General features: G+C 44.4%; 1 protein-coding gene across 13 annotated transcripts in view; it reads left to right on the top strand.

The window, feature by feature from the left end:
* Sh3glb1 (SH3 domain containing GRB2 like, endophilin B1) overlaps nucleotides 1-15,874 on the top strand; it is an 81,390-nt gene that overhangs the window by 42,259 nt on the left and 23,257 nt on the right. For 5 of the 13 annotated variants that reach the window (XR_013052408.1, XR_013052404.1, XR_013052407.1 and 2 more), the window contains 2 exons: nucleotides 6,861-7,029; nucleotides 8,031-8,170. The exons of 1 other annotated variant lie outside the window; for it this stretch is intronic. Coding sequence is in view for 2 of the 12 variants with exons in the window: in XM_076575094.1 (XP_076431209.1) it covers nucleotides 6,861-6,998 (138 nt within the window). In the remaining 10 variants the exon portion in view is untranslated. Of the gene's footprint in view, nucleotides 1-6,860; nucleotides 7,030-8,030; nucleotides 8,171-10,941; nucleotides 11,196-15,738; nucleotides 15,825-15,874 lie in introns of all 13 variants that reach the window. 7 more of the 13 variants (XR_013052409.1, XR_013052405.1, XR_013052413.1 and 4 more) reach the window with 3 other exon arrangements.

Below are 15,874 nucleotides of genomic sequence, written 5' to 3'. Positions count from 1 at the left end.
AGAGTTAAAAGCCCCAGAGGTCAGAGAGCAGTAGCTAAGAGCTGAGACCAAGACTGCCTTCTTACCCCTTGCTGCCGCTGCTGTCCTTCCCCTAAGAAAGAGACCTACTTCCTGTGTGTCTGTCTTCTTATTGACTTTCTGTCCTGCCTTCTCATTGGTTGTAAACCCAACCACATGACCTCCTCATCACTGCCTGTCTATACAGACTTCCAGGTCTCTATGGTTGATATTGAGATTAAAGGCATGTATCTCTATGCTGGTGGTGTCATTGAACACACAGAGATCTGGATTAAGGGCGTGTGCTACCACTGCCAGACTTCTGCTAAATGGCTTGCTATTAGCTCTGACCCCCAGGCACTTTTATTTATTAACATACAAAAAAAATCACATTTCAGCACAAATAAAATACCACCTTAAGAGAAACACTGGGGCTGGCTTGAGCATTTGAAACCCCAAAGCCCACCCACTTCTTCCAGCAAGGCCACACCTTTTAATCCTTTTCAAGTAGCACCACTCTGTAAATGAGCAAGCATTCAAATATATGAACCTATAAGGGCTATTCCTATTCAAATCACCACAGAGATCTATATAGAAAATCCCACATCCTTAAAAGGGAAGTATTAGAGGAGGGTTGGGATTTTTCTCAGAAAACAGTCCAGAATCTGCTTCTACACAATTAGGGGGTGGGCGTGAAATAAGAACAGTTTGAGCCAAATCATAGATTGCAAACAATCAGGTTGCCAGCCTAGATGCTTTAGGAATGCCTTAGCTTTAAAATGGGAAGTCAAAAAAATGTATTGCTTGGGGGAAAATGTATGCTTTTGTTTCCACAGGAAATGAAAGGCTGTGGATTCATTCAAGGTTAATAGTGATCGGGTTTGATCAGGAAAGACCCCCTGAAAGTCCTGGCTACACATATAAAGAAATAAACCTAAAGAAACTAAAAGACAGGTGACATATATTTTACCCGCTGAAACATAAAACAAAAAATCATCTTTGACTGGCTTGTGTACAACGTCAGCCCACACTTAAGTTAATGCAAATATGTATGTTACCTTTGAAAGTTTATGTTTTCAGAGCAAAGGGACCAGACACCAATGAAAACGGGTGGCCCAGGTGATCCTGCCTCTCAGAGTGCCACTGTTGCAGTTTCCTCAGAGTTCTACATCCAGAACAGCTTCAAGGCTGAGATGGTCTAGCCTCACCGATTATTCTAGTCAGGACTGCAGATAAGCCTTGTACTTTCTCATTGCACAGAGACTGAAAAACAAATGTTATAGCTAGTTTTCCCAGGACTTGACCATTATCTCAATTTTCTCAGGTTCCCTAAAAAGATGCCTTCACCCACAGACAACAGGAAGCAGTTTAGAGAACACAACACCCAAGAGGTGGGGTGGGTGGTTTTTGGTCATTCTGTGGGTTATAGATATTTGTCATCATTTAGGGGGAATATAAGATGAAAAGACAGCTATAACCCCAAATATTTTACATTTGTATGCATTTTGGTATAATGATACAAATTTAAAGTTAGTTTTGTTGTACTGTATATGTGTTTCTACTCTAGATTAGGGTATTGTACCTATGCAGCTCATTTAAAAATGTAATGTATAATTAAGAAATACAGGTTAATACTTAGTCATCTATAATAATCAAACTTGTAGTCATATTAGGTATGTTTTCAAGGTTAAACAGATATATTTAGATAGATGGTCTTCAAACACTTCAAAGACCTACAGAATATGGCATTTAAGGTGTTTAATAACCTCAGGCTTTGTATGACAGTGAGACACATCTGCTCCTGGCAGCACCAATTTACTTCCGAGAAGATAATGGGCATCAAGAAACTCCATGTGGAGTTTGCTTTCATTGTGGCAAAGAAACTGTTCTTGCTTTGACTACTGACAGTATGCTGGACAAGCTGGACAAGCAGGACACAAAGGAAACATTAACTGCCGAACTTTGCCAAGATAAGGCGGGACATCCTTCAAAATTCCTTCTTTATAGAAAAGTCTGCCAGACATTCTAGGTCTGTAGGCTGAAGATGGATGCCCCAACATTGCAGAGGAACCATGGGTGACTGTCCAAGCAGCCAGGTGTCTATCATTTCTATAGTTTTGGAAGTGACTTGCACTGCACTTGCTGTTTACTCAGGTAATATTATGTCCTTCTGGAGTCTTTGGTGAAGTTGAAGACTAGATAGTTATAGTTTCCCTTAGTTATGATAGAAGGTAAATTAGGTACAAAACTTTGAACTCATCAAGATAGAATAAATAATGGAGTGTTTTTCCTGAATTTGCCAAATACAAATGGACTGGATATTGTAAATGTAATTTCTTACTTGATTTTTATTATATATAGTCTTGCTGTGTTAAAGTTAAACCTTTCTTTTTATTTAAACAAAAAGGGGGAAGTGTCATGGAATATTATTTTAACTAGGCAAAGATGTGTTATATATGTTTGTGTTGCATTTGTTTAGTTATGTAGAGATGTGTTGCATTTGTTTTACCTTGCTGCCTAAGGCACCTGTAAGTCTAATAAAAAGCTAAACAACCAGTAGCTTGGGAGAAGAGGTACAGGCAAGGCTGGCGGGCAGAGAAAATAAATAAGAGGAGAAATCTAGGCTAAAAACGAAGAAGAAAGAATGAGGGTCACACCCAGGTCAAGAATCCAGGCAGCAGCCAGCCAACTGGATTTGAGAAGCAGGGAAAGTAAGCTATACAGAAGGAAGAAAGGTAAAAAGCCCCACAGCAAAAGGGAGATGAAGAGAAACAGGTTACATTAAGTCAAAAGAGGTAGCTAGAAATGACCCTGAGCTGGCTGAGCATTCATAACTAATATTAGGTCTCTGTCATGACTTGGGAGCTAGTTGGTGAGCTAAAAGAAAAGGCCTGGTACAGAGGGGATGCTGAGACTCAGAGATGCATGGGGACTAAGGGACAAAAGTGTCCCTGGAAGGGAAAGGAAGCAAAGCAACAATGTAGAAGAATGACTTGATAAGATGTGGGAAAGAGCTCAATAGCAATACTGACCATGGCAGAGAACACCTAGCAAAGATGACAGTGGAAGGTATGATCAGTCAAGAGGAAAATTTAGCAAACTGTGGTCAGATTTGCAAATAGCTTATCATTTCTGCTTCACTGTCCTAAACAACAATTAGCATACAATTCATTAGATTATTAAATTTGAGTTGGATTGACCTTGGGATTTGGATTATTTTTTACAGTTTTATCTCCATTTTTATCATTGGTATGTATGTGTGAATGGGGACATGTACATGCCACAGGTGCATGAGTTTCACGATGCACCTCTAGTGGCCAGAGGACAACTTTCAGGAGTTGATTCTCATCCTTCCCAGGTAATTAAGCTCCGATCATGAGTCCCGATGGCCAGCGCTTTTGCCCACTGAGCCGCCGTCACACCGGCCCCACATTGGTTTACTCCCTTCCAATAGTGACTTCCTTACTATCCAGTGCTTCACTGCAGAGTCTGCTGAACTCACAGCAGTCATGTGCTCACGACCTCCAAGTGGGAAAGCCCACTCGTGATGTCTGGATCAGAGGACATCTACCCGCACATGATTCATACCTTCTAATGCAAAAGCTTTTCATTTTATTGATGTATTTGGAGTGTGTGTGGGGGGGGGGAGTGTTGTGTGTGTGTCTGTGTGTGTCTGTGCGTATGGGCACATGTGTGCAGGTGTGTAGAGACCAGAAGGAGACCTCTAGTGCTCTACTCTATCATACTCTGCCTTATTCCATTGTGACAAGGTCTCTCACTGAACATGGACTAACTAATGGCCATTGAGACCCAGAATCCTCCTGTATCTGCTCTCCCACAGTGCTGGAGTTACAGACATGTTACCATACCCAGCTTATAATGTAGGCTCTGGGGATTTGAACTTAGGTCCTCCTACTTGCACAGCATGAGTTCTTTACCCACTGAGCCATCTCCCTAACTCCCAAAGAGGTTCAAAGTTTCCTTTTTTTTTTTTTTTTTTTTTTTTTTTTTTTTTTTTTTTTTTTTGTGGTACTAAGGATCAAACCCAGGGTCTTGAATGTGATGGGCAAAGGCACCCTACTACTAAGTTATATCCCTAGTCCTAGAAGCTTTTAAAAACACTTTAGCGGGCGGTGGTGGCAGACGCCTTTAATCCCAGCACTCGGGAGGCAGAGGCAGGCGGATCTCTGTGAGTTCAAGGCCAGCCTGGTCTACAGAGTGAGTTCCAGGAAAGGCGCAAAGCTACACAGAGAAACCCTGTCTTGAAAAACAAAAAACAAACAAATAAAAACACTTTAGTGTTGTAGTGAACAAATAGTACTGATCCAGGAACTTAACCAAGCTCCTAACAGACCTGTGTTCACATTAGAAAGCCAGCAAGCTGGGACTGAGAGCTTCTTCCATTTGTAGTCATTCGCTTTATTTGATCCCAGAACCCACAGGAAGTCATAGTGTGTGGGCAGGACTTCCTCTTCCTATCTTCCCTACTCCTTCCCCAAAGGTCTCATCAGCAGAAACATTGAAAGTTTGGAGAAATGGAGTAACAGCTACAGTGATTTAAGCAGTAACTGCGGAGTGGAAACTGTGCTAAAGGTGATTTACACCCATCTCATTTGTACCTCGGAGGGAGGTCGTCGTCTTCTCTGTGCTCTAGAAAAGGAGAAATGAAGGCTCTTACCTCACACAGCCTGGGAGAGAGACAGAATCTGGGCCCTGACTGCAATCTCCCCATTTCCAGTGCCTTGCTCTCACGGGCTCCCCAGTGGACTATTAGACCAGTTAGCAACAGACAACTCAAGCAGAGTCCATCATCTGCCATCCGGGAGCACTACTCCGGGAAGCCAGTTCCCTTTCCTCCTTCCTCACCTTGTGTTTGTTCCCCCTGGAACCTGAGACCATTGAGTGGGGCCTTTCCTAACCGCATCTTCAGTTTAGGAATGGAGTAACGCTCCTCTCCTCTGGTGTGCCCAGCTCAGCTTAGTCTCTTGAGAGTCAGTTACATAAAACACAGGGCACATTCATAAACTACGGATGCTGATGAGGCTCCCAGGGGAGTGCACCAAAATCTTTTAAATCTATAATTGACCTGAAAATTGATAGTGCAGCCAAATCAGAACAGTGTAGAGTTCTGGAGGACCCCTCGGCTCCTCTGGACCCTTTCACACTCCTCAAATCTATGAAATGACAGTAATGTAGAAGGAAATGAGAGCGTTTTGTGATTTTTATTCAACCTGTTCCTTTTAGACATTTTCACCCAAGCACATAGCTTATTGTGATGACTGTCACCCTACCTTCTATTATCTGTCTCCCTTCTGTCCCTATTCCTCCTGACAAATCCCTCTCTCACATTCACGTCTTTTTGAGCTGTTTTGTGACCCAGTGGGTTTAACCAGAGCCATCTGTGCAAACATGGATTTGGAGCTCTCCGTGAGAGCCCAGTGGATTCGGACTGATGGTATTTAATGAACGCTTACCGAACACTTGAAGCACTCCGCATGCACTGTCGCGTTTAAACTTCCCAGCTGCTCTAGGCAGCTAATATAACATGAGGCTCAAGCAACTGAGGCAAGGGCAAGGAGCTAGAGATACAGCTCCGCTGGGAAAGTGCTTGCCTTGCAAGCATCAAGGCCTGAGCGCAATTCCCTAATGTCACATGGAAAGAAAAACAAACAAACAGGGATGATGCATACCTGTAAGCCCTGAGTGGGGAGGCAGAGGCAAGGGAGTCCGTGTGACTAACATGCGGCAAACCTACTTATTTGGTAAGGGCCAGTACACTGAAAGAGCCCATATCAAAAAAGCAGGCAGCTCCTAAGGAACGATGACATCCAGGCTGTCCTCTGGCCCCCAAGTGCACTTGCACACACATACACACACACACACACACACACACACACAGAGAGAGAGAGAGAGAGAGAGAGAGAGAGAGAGAGAGAGAGAGAAGTAAAGTGCCCTTTTGTTTTATTTTTAGAGACAGAATTTCTCTGTGTAAGGTGGCTGTCCTGGAACTTACTCTGTAGACCAGGCTGGCCTCAAACTCACTGAGATCTGCCTGCCGCTGTCTCCCAAGTGCTGGGATTAAAGCATGTGCCACCACTGCCTGGCTAGTTAAGTGCCTTTTCATCCTCCCAGACATAATAAGTGACAGCGATAGGATCAGTGCAGGCATTTTGTGCCCCGAGCCGGTGTGATGACCAGTCACACTGTGGGGCTTTACTCACTAGGAGAGTTGGGAAGACCTGAGTCGGTGGTGGCTCTGCTGGGTAGTCACCCCTCATCATGCACAGCTGGGTATCTCTCAAGCAAGCAGTGTATAGGGGGCTGGATGGGAGCTCCATAAAGACTGAGTGAGGTCAAAGACCCCACATCGTGAAGGAAGGAGGGTCATGGCACCCCAGGAGGTTGCAAAGAATGTGAGTAGACAGATAAGACGCCCTTGTTCACCAGCACACAGGCTGCTGGGCAGGCAGATGCTGACAGGCACCCAGGCACACACAAACCAGCATGAATGGACTGCACACGGGTGGGCACAGGCACACGTGCAGACTGGCACCCATGCAGAGATGAGCACACACAGCCCTACATAGACTAGCAAAGGCAAACAGTGAAGTGAAGGCATACCCTTCTGCCCTCTAAGCCACGTTTATACAGAATCACACAAAAGGAGCACTTTCCCAGCAATGGATAAATAACAGGTTGCATCACTGCTTACTTTTGGGTCCCCCAGACACATGATGGCAGTCATTTCGCACTGACAGTGCCAGGGTGTCTCGTGTCTGCCACCTTGGCCCGCTCCAGACATTCATATCAATGCCATGTTGTCTAAACATGAACTGGCTTGAACATCCCTCTGTTCCATCTAGATGCCGAAGAGAGTGAGGCTCTCTACAAGGCCTTCTGTGCCTTCAGGAGAGGACGTGGTCAGCGCACAGGAAGGGTCCGTGGGATCGCTCCAAGGGTTGAGGGGGCTCCTTTCACTAGAGAGTAAGCCTCCTCCATGAAGCCTCTCCTGCTCCCCTCAAAGGATTGAAGGTAAGTTACATAACATCTGAATAAACAGGGCTCATACAAATCCCCACCTGCAGACTACTTGCGGCAATGAAAGGACACATCTGAAGTACTTTGCTCTGTCTGGCACCTCCCCCTGGGCATGTCCTCCTGTAACTGTTATCATTCTAACTGTGCCATATCCTTTGCCTCAAAAAAAAAAAAAAAATGCCAAAAGCCCTGGGAGAGTTGTTCTCAGCTGACATCTCTGTAGCAAGTTGGGAGGGAAGAAGCTTAGGTAGAAGTTCCTTTGCCTCCACTGATGGCTGCCGGTTCACCAGTATCACCAATGAGACACATAACAGCCCTTTCTGCTTTGGTAGACTCAGAAGTGAAGGCTAAGACGTTGAGAAATGGCAGGAAGCAGTTGGTCGAAGGGCGAGGACTGCCAACCCAAGCAGGCCCTGTGTAATTAGCTGCAGGCCAGAACTTACTGTGAGATGGTCTCTAATTGGGATGGGAGGTGGGGGCTAGGACAAAAAAAAAATAAAAAATAAAAAGCCAAACAAACAAAACAGAGGAGCTAGAACAGATGACCTTCGAAGGTTCTCATCCAAAACTCTAATGCGCCGCACTCTGGGGCTGCAGCAGTGTCTTACAAACTAAAGTGCGATTCCTTCGGAGCCTAGCTCCAGAGGCGGAGCTCAGTCTTTCCCAGCCCGCAGCTAGAGAAGCACTGCTGTCTTTGCCAGCGCCATGTTATTCTTTGGTTGGCTTTTTAGAAAATAGATCCAGGATAGATGACCCTAGGCTTGACATTTGGTTTCACCCTCCCCTGGTGTCCAGAAGCTGCAGGGGCTTCAGGCAGACATGGCAGAGATTATATGTAAATCAATAACAAGTTTTCTCTTGTGCTCAGACCATGAACACTGACTAGCTTGTTTTCATGACATCCCAATAAGATAAGCGAGTTTTATGTCCCTGTTCCAATTTAATTATGCATCAGTGTTTTAATTAGCCTAAATGAGTTTACTTTTTCTCTGTAGAATGAACTTTTGCCAGATCCCTACATTGTCATCACACTGTCTTGTCACAGCTGAGCACAGACAACAGAGACAGCTAAGAGCTGTGGAGGGAGACAGACAAAATGGAGACCCGGGCAAGGAGAGCAGGCATGGTCGGAAGGGTAGGTGAGGGGACCCAATGCAGGTGGCGGTGTGGGGGAACAGTTGGTGGGTACAATATAGAAAGGCAGTAGACATATACAAAACATGGGCACCTGGGTAACAGTTATGGTAGCTGAGGATGCACTGCACTCAACAGACACACTGGATTCTCCCAAAGGGAATATATCTATCACCTTCCCCATCTCCATCGGAAGACTGTCCTCTACCTGTTGAGTAGAGAGGCTTGTCCACGTGACTTTCTTTGTACAATGAAATATTAAGTGCATTAGTTTGCTTTGTGTTGCTTTAATAGAATACCCGAAACTGGTCAGCAGCATTGATCTTTTCCAGAGATCATTCATAACCCAATCATGTAGTCAATCCCACGTCTTAAATGTACCGTCATCTCTCATTACCATAATATTGGAGATCAAACTTACAGCACATGGACAATATCTGGTTTTGTTTCTCCATTTTTTAATGTATTGGCTTAAAAAAAAGTTACACAATGTATTTGATCATATTTCCCCACGTCCTTCCCCTGATCCTTCCCATCTCCTACCCACCAACATCATGTTCTTTCTCTCTCTCTCAAAAAAAAAATGAAAAAGAAAAAGACAAAAACACCAAAACAAAAAGCGCACATAAAACATGGAGTCTATTTGGTGTCGTCATCTACTCTTAAGCATGGGACCTGCCCTGGAGTGTGGTTGGAGTACCTGATGTCACTCCATTGGAGAAAACTGATTTTCCATCCCACAGTCCCACAGCAGATATCAATTGCAATAGTTTCTTGCTTAGGGGAGGGATTTTGCATCCATTTCCCCTTCTTGTGCTGGGATTCATCCACCACCTCTTTCTCTTACAATCTGCCTCCTCGTCTACCTAGACCCCTGAGCCCTGAGGGACTAAGTGCTGGCTGCATGACCAATACCTGAAGCATGACAACTGTGAGAAGCAGCGTCATCTGGTGTATTAGGCTAGGCCTTTGAGGCTTCCAGCAGCACCTCGGGAAGAGCTGGCCCTCATAGCTGTAGTTCAAACAGGATGGAAAAGCAGGCAATACCGCCCTAGATCACATCTACTGCTCAGAGCAAAGCTGAACGAGATTCCACCCAGACCGTTCTTTCTAGCTTCAAGGCTGCACTCAAGCGGCTTCCTTTGCCACATCCTTCCCAAAGCCCATGCTTTTCTAGTCTCCAAGTCTAAACCTACATGTCGCTTCCTCAGCATACCCTAGCCTTACTCTCCTCCCGTCAAATTTATGCCTGCCCTTCTGTTCATTTTTTCCTAAATGCACCCAGCTCTTTCATCGCAATGTGATTATATGTCTCATGTTTGTCTCTCCCATCATGTGGGTAGAATGTCAGCTTCACTTAGTTCTAACATAGTCCTTAGTGTACAGCAGGCATTTAACAAACACTTGCAGAATGAAAAATAACAAGCACTCTCCTGGGGTATGAACTTGTTAGGACCACCCTGATGGCCGGGGCTCTTCACAGGAGGAGGTGTGCATCTACAGTAGTAGACTTCCAGCTACTACCCAGTGTCTATGGTTAGGATTGACTTGAGAGACAGGCGTAGAATCTATAAAGCAAATTAAGTCAAAGTTTAGCATCTAAAAAGAACAATTCACTCGCAAAATGTCTGTGCATTAAGAGCTTGGCTGGTCATTTCTGACTTGGATACCTGTTATGAGGCTGGAGACAGGGGGTGACTGGAGAAGCTGGGCCGAGCAGCCAGGTGTGTCTCGGTACCTGTATCATCTCTGGGTCACTGCATGTGGGATTGCTGCACAAATCTGGGTATATCAAGTGATGGAAATGTACCTCAGTATCTTGATTCATCACAAGAGAAGGCTCAGACTCACCTGGGTTTCTCACAGGCTTGACTCAGGTCCTTGTTGTCCTGTGTCCTCTTCTCCCATCCACAGCTGCAACCATGAAGGAGTCTCAAGTGTGCCCTCCCTTGCTCTTTTATCTCTTGACTTTCTGTAGACCCGCAGTCAGTCTACACACAGCTTCATTCAGGAAATGGGAGTGGCCAAAATCTCCAGGGATAATTCTAAATCTAAGATAAATGGGAGCCACTGAACAAATGCCCTATGGATAGACTACTCTGGAAACCATCATGGAAGACTCAATGGTACCCATAGAGCCTAAAGCCCTGTTAGTCCAAAGTGGAGACCCCATAATTTACATTGACTAGCTTCTCCCTTCTTTCTCCCTGTTCCTTCATACCTGCTCCAAACTACCTTACAAATAATGGCATCCCTCTGTACATCCTTGAATGTCTTGAATGCTGCTTTTGGAGAAACTTAAACTAAGAGATTAATGCATTGGTGAGATAACAAAATTCTGAACATGTCTTAGTCATGCAGAAATTATCACTAGGTGTTAAGTACAGAAGGCAGGATTAACCATGATACAAATAAATCATGCCTAGCTAAATGCCCAACCACCATAGATGCCTACTCAGTTACCATACTTTGTTCATGCTAAGACACACCTTGTCTTTATGTTTTAACTTTTCTGGAAACAAGAAAAAGTGCCACCAAATAGAATTAGATCCCTAATTTAATGAACACTAGTGGACTTGTACTCTCGTTTGTCCTGGGGCCTCATAAAGAGGACATTGTGTCTTCTGGGGGAAGGGATTCCCACAACACGCATCATGAACCTGAAAATGACCCCAGCCATGAAAGAAAAGAGACTGGGAGAACCAGGTTTTCTGGACAGGTGCTGGGACAGCCAGTTCATAAACACAGAGACTGTTTCTCATGTGTCTGTAGCATCAAGATAGAGCTTGGTCGAAGTTATTCACCTGGTAAGTGAGATGGGAAGGTGGACTGTCCTACCTGTCCTGGAAGCACACAGAGGAAGTGAAACAGCTCCAGCAAAGACAGATAGGGCAGAAAGTGAGCATCTTTAGAATTTCAAGAACATGGGCATGCTTTAGCAACTACGGAGACCGAGTGAGCCCTTCAGTACAGTTCCTCACACTTGATTTTGAACACACTGCCAGCTTCAGACCATGAGGAAACAGGTAACCTAGTGACTGCTGTATTGCCCTTCTCTTTCCTCCACTTTCCAGGACTGTGCTTGGTGCCTTCTTCTTTCTTCTCCAGAATGCAGCCTTTTCCCCTCACAGGTTTCCCCTACTCCTGGCACATTTTAAAACCTACCCCTCACCTCATTTTCCTCCCAAAGTTAATCTCCCTCCTCTCCATCTCTTCAGGCTTAGCCCACTCTCCAGCAAACCAGATGGATGCATCTGGTATTCAGGGCTGATGATGAGTTATCTCTGTTAAGGACCATTTGTATTGTAATAGCACTTTCTATGCCTCAAGCCCACGAGGATGAGCACATGCCATGCATTGGATAGTGAACTCACAGGGGTACTGTGGAGTATTTTTTAAATTCCAAGGGAAACACAGAGGCATCTGTCAGGCTGGGTACAAATTACTACTATTAAGTTATTTGGATTCACCTACTTAATAAACACAACTGTTAGACATTTCTTTTGGCTTAGAAGAGCTGTGGGGGTGGAAGTCAATGATCTGTGAATAGAAAGTTTGGAAACTTAAGCAGTGGGTAGGAGTGGTATGTGAGGTGACTCAGATGCTCTCAGGAAAGAGTCTGCAGAACAAAGGACCCCTTCAGGTACCCCAGATCACAGCCTGTAGGTGAGTCCATCCTTCCAATAGGTCGAGATCCCTATCACCAAATTCCTAGTATCTTCCTAGGTAATGACTTCAAGACTACCTATTCCGAAGCACTCCCTGACCATGGCCCCAGGAGATAGAGAGCCATACTTAAGGTGTGAGATTCCATGGCAGAACTGAGAACAATCTGAATTTTTAGGCTTTCCTCCCAAATCAAGTTAGCTTCCCCTTCTGTTAGGCTTGTCCCATCTTTTCCTCAGTATTCATGGATAGAGCATACATTAGTATATATATATATATATATATATATATATATATATATATATATATATACACATATATATACATATATATATACACACACACACATATATATATATATATATATAGTGGATTCTACATTAGAATGTAAGTTCCATTAAAGCATGGCTTCACATGCACATTACAGTATAACCAATACCTGCCAGAGTCCCTGTTATATAATAGTCACTCAATAAATGTATTGAATAAATTAGCTAGAGTTCCATGGAAGAACCAAGCCCTAACACCCTATCATCTACCATATGGATTACCTTCTTTCCTATGCAACAAGAATGGTGCTGTCTATGCGCCTTGGAGGAAGAGAGAACATAGTCACTCAAAGTAATGTCTGTGCGCTTTGATTCAGGAACTCCTATGGGAAAGGCTGAGTTCCCGAGCAAACAAATGGCTGGAGAAGCCTGTTCCTCTAAGTAGCCTACTTTGGCTACCCAATCCACTCTTCCTGCCTCTACTAAATACTCCTGGGTTGGCAATGGTTAGGAGGCAAAGCCTCTGCTTCTACTGGGGAGCACTTTGGAGAGATGCTCAGCCATCCCTGGAAGGTGGCTGTGGGACCCCACAGCTAATGGCTCTGTAAGCAGCTCCAGCCTTTGAAAGGTCTCACAAAAGAGGACGTGCACAATTGAGGCTGCAGCCTAAGTACTGTCTGGTCCTGATAAAGCTGCCTGGGAACGCCCTGTCCTATCCCTTCCCCAAACCAAAGGCTCTTTGAGAGTCGGCCAAGCATGTGAGAGCAGCCAAGCAGTACTAAGTGCATTATCTTGTCTAAGCAAAGCATGAGAAGTAAATTAAGATCCTCGCTGACCTCACTGACTAAACATTAAAAAAGCCTCTGCTTTTACCTAATGCATGACCATTGCCCTGAAGAGAATCCCCTCCCTTCCCTTAAAATTGCATTTAGCCTTAAAAAAAAAAAAATGGCCGTGTCTGCCATCTCATTCTGTAAAGAGCTTTCTAGTTCATCTTTCTCTGGTCATTTCTAAAACAATCAAATGAAAGAGGAATGGGATTGCCATAATTAACTTAGACCCATAAGATCTATCCTAACACTAGAAGCGAAGGGTGCAGATCCCTAGGTTTCTGGGGGGAAAGTAGATAACAGAAAAAGAAAATTGAGGTTCTATAAGCTAAGAAACCAAGAAGAGGCACTGGTATGCAGGCAGCAGTGTGCATGGTGAAGTACTCCACAGCCAGCACAGCCGTGTACAGAGACAACAACTGTACTAAATGTTCCTATGGAGTGACGTCTCAAATGCCCTTCGGCAGCTGCAATGGTCACATGGTTCAAGGAAAATAAAAAGACACCACACAACTATCTGTTCCCTGAAAGTGCTGCTTTGCCATTTCAGCATGCCATTTATGTATGAGTCACACAGATGCGACATGCTGGAAATCACCTAAGGATAGGGTGGGAATCCGTGCAACTAAGAGCCAGGCTAAAATGCAAAGATGTGAGTGAAGCCCAAGAGGCTGGCTAGAGGAGAAACAGTTTTCCTGCAGCTGGGGGGACTTAGGGACTCCTCTAAGTGAGATGGGGCTGAGCTTTGAAAAGAGGCACATCAGCAGGACTGAAAGCACTCGGACTGAGAGGGTGAAAGAAACGACACAAGGAAGACACAGTGAGGGCTGTGATGAGGAGCCAGCCGGGCAGTGTGCTGCTTTCTCTCCTGCTCTGCACAGTCACCATAAACTTGGTTCCTTAACAAAATAGAAAAGGTCTGGTAGCTTGGTAGGTCAGAAGTCTGCCCCGAGTCTTGCTGGGCTAAAGCCAAGGCCTAGCAGAGCTGTGTCCATTGCTGAAAGTTCTAAAGGAGAAATGATTGCCTCTTTTCATGGGTTTATGCTGGCATCATTGGCATCCTCTCTTCCTTCATCAAAATCAGCAAGAGTGTGTTGAATCCTTTTCATGCTGCCATCTCTGGTTCCATTTCAAAAGACGCATGTAGTTAGACTGGACCCTGAACAATCTGGTATGATTTTCCCATCTCAAATTCTTAGCCATAATATCTGAAAAATGCCTCTGCAATGGAAAGACATCCTATTCTCAGGGTAGATTAGACATGGACGTGGGGACGGGTAATGCTACCTAACACAGAAAGACAGCAAATGGCTTATAGTGCCCCAGCTGATAGACCAGGACAGGAGAAGAGGTGAGGGTGAATCCCTATATTTGTGACAATTCTACGTCTAGTGTTATTGAATGATGGATTTTTTTTCTGGGTTCTTAATTCATAGTCACTTCTTATAATAGATCTTGCTCAGTAGCCAACAGCTTCCTCAGAAACGAAATGAGAGAACAGAATATTCTACTTGGTGAGAATACTACCATCTCTTAGCTAGGCTAGGAGACGTTTTGCTCTGATGAACAGTAGTCTCCAACTCTCAGGTCCTTAAGACATTTTCTTTCTCGCTCATCCTTCATTGTTCTCCAGAGGTTGGCCAAAGAGCCCTGCTGCAAATCCCCTCACTCCAGGGCTTAGACTCACAGAAAAATAGTACTTTAAACCTTTCCAGATTCCACACAGAAGGAGTGGTCATTTTAAAAGGTCTCACACAAAGCATTACATGTTCCAGCCTAGAAGATACACATTCTATCCATAGTTTATTGGTCCAAGAGCTTCACATAACCCCACTTGCACAGAAGATCCAGGCAGATAAGCCTGCCCAGTGACCCTGGCAAACAGATGGAAATGTGTGAGCAGGCTGGCAACCTGCTACTTCAGTTTTTGTAAGAGTTGTACTTGTATGTTTCAGCGTCTTCTGTTCTAAGCCATGGAGATCTTTTGACGTTAGCCAATCAGCTGTCAAGTCCCTCTTCCTCTTGCTTCAAACTGTCCTGCTCCTATCCATTGATCTTTCCTGCCATGCCATCATCTCCATTACTATCAGACAACAAAGTGCCCTCAGTGTTTCTAAAACTGTTTTCACTGTGACCCACAGTTAGAAATCCATGATTCATTCAAACAAATAAAATACACACCTATACATGTGCGTGCACACAGGCGACTGAAAACAAGTTAATGTCATTTCCTCTTCCACTCTCTTCTCACAGCAGTGATTATAACCCAACAAATTGTTTTTATGAACTCCTCAGTTTGATGACCAAGAGTCCCTGGTGCCTAGGAAGATGCAAAACTGCTGAGCTCTTTTCTTCTGGCAGCCCTTATCATTTTCCCTTTGGATTTCTTTATCATTAATCAAAACTTTATTATGACCTTGTCACTAGAGGGAAGATGTCCTAGGGACTGGAATTACAAAGATGGACAAGACTGTGTTCTTGAGGGCTTTATAGATTAGACGAGACTAATGTATAAACAAATAGTTGCCATGGCATGGGAGACATCCCATAGTTAAAGAATGGAAACCACTTTGTAGAAATGCAGGGTAAGAGCAGCATATTCTCCTTAGAAACACTGGGAGAGGTTGGTTAGATCCAGATTACGTCCTGGGGTTTCAAAAGCCTTCTTTAAGCTTTCTCAGTACCCACCCAGCTGTCCAATTTCCCCTGCCTCGGCTTCCGAACAAACAGAATGTTAACTCTTGCCTGGCTTAGATAGGTGACGAAGGTAATGTCCTTGACATTCTCTCTCTTCTTGTCCCCAGATGAGGCTGGGAATCACATTGTCAATGACAATGGACACTCTGGTATAGCCTGAAAGTTCTCACACATGCTGATGACACTGGACCAGGTAGCCTTTCCTTGATTTTTTACAATTAACCAATCCTATCGTTCTTTAAT

The sequence above is a fragment of the Peromyscus maniculatus genome, chromosome 6 (assembly GCF_049852395.1).
Source record: "Peromyscus maniculatus bairdii isolate BWxNUB_F1_BW_parent chromosome 6, HU_Pman_BW_mat_3.1, whole genome shotgun sequence".
NCBI classification, from domain to species: domain Eukaryota; kingdom Metazoa; phylum Chordata; class Mammalia; order Rodentia; family Cricetidae; genus Peromyscus; species Peromyscus maniculatus.
This window is presented reverse-complemented; position numbering and strand designations above follow the sequence as displayed.